Consider the following 6,000-nt stretch of genomic DNA (forward strand, 5'->3'; position numbering starts at 1 on the left):
CAATTATGAGCAAAAAATGTGAACATTTCTAAACATCATACTAATAGAGAGATTCCCTAAACCCCTGAAACTGCTTTATGACAAGCAAAATATCTTTTGTTGAAAAAAAAAATCAGCACAAATATGAAACAGAGACGGTCATCTTGTAGTTTCAGTGTTGGGTTTGTGCTTTTTAATGCCTTTTAATGCCATAATTATTAATATGAAGGGAAATAAATGCATATTTCATTTCTTCTTTTTTGTTGTTGCTATTAGTTCTGGCTGAATCATGTATTCAGTAAATATTCTTGAACTTATTTGTGAGTTTTTTATTTCAGCATCAGAGTGAATCTTCTCTGTTAATCCCTCACAAATCCCAGAAATGAAGCTCTTTAAAATACCAACAGCAAACCTTACATGAAATAAAAACATGACAACACTGACCCCTATAAGAAGGCCCAGAAATACACCCATCAGGGATAACATTAATACTGTGTTGGTCTCCTTTGTGCTGCTAAACCTCCTCTGACCCAGTGGGACGTGGACTCAGGACCTCTGGAGATGTCCTGTAGCACCAGGATGGTGGCAGTGAATTCTGTGGATCCTGTGGGTTGCAGGATGGGATCTACCTAGATCAGGCTGATCCTGGCACATCCAGCAGATTCTCAGTAAGATCTGGATCTGGGGAGTGTGGAACTTGAACACTTTACCTCTGTCATGTTCCCCAGGTCACTCCTGAGCAGTTTTTGTGGTGTGTCGGGGTGCATTGACCTGCTGAGGGAGGAAACTGGCATCAAGGACTGCTGTTGCCATGAAGGGTGGGGGGTTGCTTGACCTGCAATGTTTAGGTGGGTGGAACATGTCAAACATCCACATAAATGTCAAAACTCAAGGTTTCCCAGCAGAGCGTTGCGTTATGACAAGATGATCGATGTTCTTCACCTGTCAGTGATCATCCATCTGCTATCTGTACAAGGTTTAATCCTTATTAGGGTCGCAGGGGGCTGGAGTCTGTCCCAGCTGACTTATACACCCTGGACAGGTCACCAGTCTATCATAGGGCTACATGTACAGACAATCACAATCAAACAATCACACCTACGGACAATTTCGAATCACCAATTAACCTCAGCATGTTTTCTGACTGTGGGAGGAAGCTGGAGAACCCGGAGAAAACCCACACATGAACAGGGAGAACATGCAAACTCCATGCAGAAAGATCCCAGGAAAGCCAGCATGCAAACTGGGGATTTTCTAGCTACAAGGTGAAACTGCTAACCACCAAGCCACCGTCCAGCCTGATTATCATACAGCTCCACACAATGCTGTGCTGTGATGTCTAAATAAAGTCCTGCAGAGGGCAGCACAAACTCAGATTTCCAGCTTGTTTAGTCCATCTTCAAGCTCACATTCAGTCACTGCAGAACCAGAAGGCCTCTGGTGCTGCAGAAGTTTATCAGTTTTTCAGACATGAAGCAGGCTGTAAATGCAAATACAGTCTAAGAAAGAATTTACATGTCTTAAAAAGTTCTTGTTTGTATTCATTGCTTCCATGGTCTGCCACAAAACTGGTGATTCATCACTTCATCTTCACAAAGCTGCTAGAAACCACCAGATGGGAGTATGATGTGACTTTTCTGACTTGTGTTGGGTTGAGTCTGGTATGTCTGCAGAGCAGGAGGCTGCACTCTCAGGACCAACACATGTTGAACAGAAGCACCACATGCTGCTAAAACTACCACTGACCATTGTGGTGCTCAACTTTGTTAAAACTGTTTAAAATAAAATATAGTTTGTAGAGTTTATCAGATGTATCAAAGCCATGTCTATTCACACATGTTAATGTCTGTCACTGTGTGTTTCTCAGGAGGCAAAGACATCAGAGATTCACTAGACTAATGTACGTTTTTGTGTGTAGAGGAGGGAGTGTTGTTGCTTTAATTGACTTATTATTGTATTAAATAAATATATCTGCCTCCAAAGTTATCCTTGTGTTTTGCCTCTTTCCAACCTTTCAAACCGTCCTGTTTGAGATCTAGAGACCACAGAGGCCACAACAGATGACTCCATTATGATTTTACCTGATAATGACATAAGTATGATAATTACACAATATGTCTGAATACAAGTCTTAGCAACCAAGTTATCATTATTATTGTAATAAATTGTATTTTGGGTGGAATAAACCTTTAAAACCGTAAATTGTTAGTTAAAAATGAGCAAAAAAAATTGACATTAAAAAAAAGGTATTGTAATTATAGAAGATGGATTATTGTTTTGCCATGTTTATGAAGAAGTGATCATGGTAAGATCATTGTTTGATTTATTGTTGATAAACTCTTTACAATAAGACAGATTTAATATGATGAAATGGAGAAAAAGCGAACATATGATGAATTATTGGGGGATCAGACCAATGTAGGATTTTGTACAGCTGCCCAAAAAGTTGCAGTTAATGTGAGCGTTACATGCAATAATAAACAGCAACAACTTCTGTAATCATTGATTTTAATATTAAAAATAAACTTTATTGAGGAAATTGTATAGAGTGATAAAATGTAAATGAATACATCCATGTAAATTAAAATGCAAAATCAGGTAAACTATTACTATAAAAGTAAACTAAAATATACAATAAGAAAAAATGACAAAAAATGTTTAAAAATATGTTTAGATAAAGATTTAAACATAAAAATATGTTAACTTATCAAGAGACGACTACTGCAGGTTTTTGTGCAGCTGCTAACACAACTTCAGTCACTGTGTGTCTCGAGCACAATAATAAACAGCAGAATCTTCAGTCTTCAAACTGTTCATCTGCAGATACAGCTGCTGTACGTTGTTGTCTCTGGAGATGGTGAACCTGCCTTGAACTGACTGAGAGTAATATTTGCTGCTACCACTGCTGCTAATGTAAGTGATCCACTCCAGTCCTTTACCAGGAGCCTGTCTGATCCAGGCCATATAATAGCTGCTGAATGTGAATCCAGAGGTTGTACAGGTCAGTTTGTGGGATTCTCCAGGTCTTTTAACTGCTGATCCAGATTCTGTCAGAGTCTGACCATCAACACCTGTTAAACCAGAAAACAATGCATGTAATGTAGTAAACTGGTGGCACAAATGAAAAGCTGTCAGATCAATATGAGTGAAAATGTTCACCTGTCCAGCAGAGAGTTAACAGCAGCAGAGCTGTCCTACAATCCATCATGTTAAACTGTGAGTCCACTGTTCTCTGTCATCCTCACTGCAGTCACATAAGTAGAAGACATTTGTGTTTTGCATGGACTCCTCCTCACAGGAAGGACAATATTTAACTATCACTGATTTGGCTTTTATTCACTGAAACAGCAGAATCAATTTGCTGTATAAAAGTCATTCCTGCAAAAGTCTTGTCTCAATGTTCACTTTCATTTGTACATAAGGTTGACAAATACATTTAGTTAGTGGTCCTTCAATTTGAAGGACAGTCTGTATGTAAATATAGCAGTTTATCTACTAGTTTTAATTCTAAAATACCTCCAACATGAATATTTTTATTCTATCATAATAAACTAACAAGTGACATCTTTCTGTAACGAGCTCTGTAACATAAATGTAATACTGGTGATTTTATACTGACAGTAAGTCCTAACATGTTCAGTACAGCAGAGAGAAGAACATTTCAGCAGGAACTAAAGTGAAGAAAAATGTTGAGACGAATGTTTAGGCTTTAATCATAGGTTTGGGGAAAATACATGCAAATCCCCAATAAACTAATGCCATGAAAACATACTTTTGAGTCAATAAAAGCGAGAGAAATATAAAGCATGTTACTTTGTGTAAAGCTAACAAACAATGTTTTGTTGTCACAGACAGGATGGAGTTTTAAAGTTACACAAGTTATATTAAGTTTTGTTCATAACAGTCATGATAAAAAGTAATTTTTAAAGTAGAAATTAATATAAAGTGTTTGCATTACATGACATAAATTTTCAAATCCTCAAGAGATCCAGCTGCCAGCAGCTGTATCAGAACTTTACAGGACATATGATGTTGTCAAAGTGATTAGAGCTCGTCTGTCCTCATACACTGTATTCAAAGTGGTGAAAATGAAAAAAGAAGATACAGAATAAAAGCTGCATTTATCATTTATGTGTCTTTTTTTATGTACAAAGTAGTGAAAATCCTGCTCTCTAATTGTCTTGTTCTTTCTTGTTTTACACTTTCATTGATAAATAAGCTGCTACTTTCTTTAACAGTGAACTGGTCTGAATCCATTCCTGGTCTGAGGGCTCCTCCTCTGGTGGCTTCATGTTACAGTGTTCAGGCTCTGAGGGGTTTTTGTTCAGGTCTACTGATCATTTGTGTCACTGTGTGTCTCTGGCACAGTAATACACAGCAGAGTCTTCAGGCTGCAGGTTCTGTCCTGTTATTGTCACTGTTTCTGCAGAAGAGTCTCTGCTGTAACTGAACTTGTTCTTCAGGGCATCATTTTGCCGAAGTGTACCACTACCCCACATATGGAAAATCCAGTCCATTGGTTTTCCTTCACGCTGTCTGATCCAACCTGTTCCATAGCTGCTATCAGTCACAGAATAACCAGACAGTAGACAGGTGATGGTCAGAGTCTGTCCAGGCTGCACAAGCATTGAGTCTGGCTGGATGAGATCAATACTGTTCACACCTGTGGAGACACAAACCAACATTATCTCCAGCATTCATCATATTACTGAGTGTTTGTAATGTGTTGATGAGTGTGAATCCAGTGAAAGCTCCTCACAGGATCCAGCAGCCAGCAGCAGAATCAGAGCTGCAGAGAACATGTTGATGTTGGAGCTCAACTGATGTGAGCTCTGGTTTCCTCTCACTGACACAGAAACACACACTTCCTTTTATGTGAGCTTTATTTGCATATTGTTGAATAAATTATATGTAAATCAGGTGTAAACAGTGTGTCTTCTGGAGTGACCACATTAGAACATTTAGCATAGCCTCTAATGGACCATCTATTTTTCACATCATTTTCATCTGTGAGATAAAGGAGGAAAGTGTGCATTAACTTTATCTGAAAGACACATTTATGGTGCAGCTGATTGAGAAGTGAAAAACATGTTTGAAGTCTGTACAAATCTTTAACCCTGTGACGCCTGAATTTATTTACAATTAAATCAAAAAATATTTTTTGTGTGTTTTTGCTTTCCAGCTGATGCTAAAATAAGTGGAGCTTGTTAATTTGTCTATTACACATTGAACAGATATATAATAGTAACAGATATATCATCCTACGTCCTATGAGAAACCAGTGTTTACAAAAGGTTCCGAGGTACGTATTGAATATGCACAAACCGGCATTGGGGGAATGGATATGCTATCTCAGCTGCAGTGTGAATGAAAGTGGTATGTTGCGAATTGGTGACAATAGGCGTCAAAGGGTTAAATTAGTCCATGATTCAGTGTCATTCAGTTAAAATCAGTGAGAACAGCAGATATGTTTGTCTTTTTGTAGTGAGACAGAAAAGAGGAACTCACACACTGGCCTCTAATGTCTTTAATAAAGAAACTGCTGCATTAATTTACACTTTTTTTTATTGTGGCTCACTCATTTCACATAACTATTCCTGTATTTGGGTTGTTGTGCCTTTTATTCTGCTGTTTCATTCCAATGTCAGTGATTTCAGCTTATTGCAGCATTTTTCCTTCAATGTCATGTAATTATTATACTTACATGCTTTTTATTTTGGTTCAATGATTATTGCAGCTTTTTCTATTTTCATTGGAAACCTCTCCAATTGAAGATAAACTATAATTCTACCTCAGGAGCTAAAGTAGAAATAAGTGCTGTAGGTTTTGTGCAGCTGTTCAACCAACTTCAGTCACTGTGGGTGTCGAGCACAATAATAAACAGCAGAATCTTCAGTCTTCAGACTGTTCATCTGCAGATACACCTGCTGTAAGGTGTTGTCTCTGGAGATGGTGAACCTGCCTTGAACTGACTGAGAGTAGTAGATGTTAGCACTGTCATATCTGATATAAGCAACCCAC

At 38.1% G+C, this 6,000-nt stretch overlaps 2 gene segments (V, D, J or C); both read right to left on the reverse strand.

Moving 5' to 3' along the window:
- Positions 1–2,711: 2,711 nt before the first annotated feature.
- On the reverse strand, positions 2,712–3,198 carry LOC129347614 (Ig heavy chain V region 6.96-like). The segment is given in 2 exon segments: positions 2,712–3,050; positions 3,139–3,198. Coding segments are annotated over 2 exon segments (363 nt in total).
- A 931-nt stretch (positions 3,199–4,129) lies between these two features.
- LOC111586138 (Ig heavy chain V region PJ14-like) lies at positions 4,130–4,814 on the reverse strand. The segment is given in 2 exon segments: positions 4,130–4,642; positions 4,739–4,814. Coding segments are annotated over 2 exon segments (360 nt in total).
- Between the last annotated feature and the right edge of the window lie 1,186 nt (positions 4,815–6,000).

Source organism: Amphiprion ocellaris, chromosome 19 (genome assembly GCF_022539595.1).
Source record: "Amphiprion ocellaris isolate individual 3 ecotype Okinawa chromosome 19, ASM2253959v1, whole genome shotgun sequence".
Classification (NCBI taxonomy): domain Eukaryota; kingdom Metazoa; phylum Chordata; class Actinopteri; family Pomacentridae; genus Amphiprion; species Amphiprion ocellaris.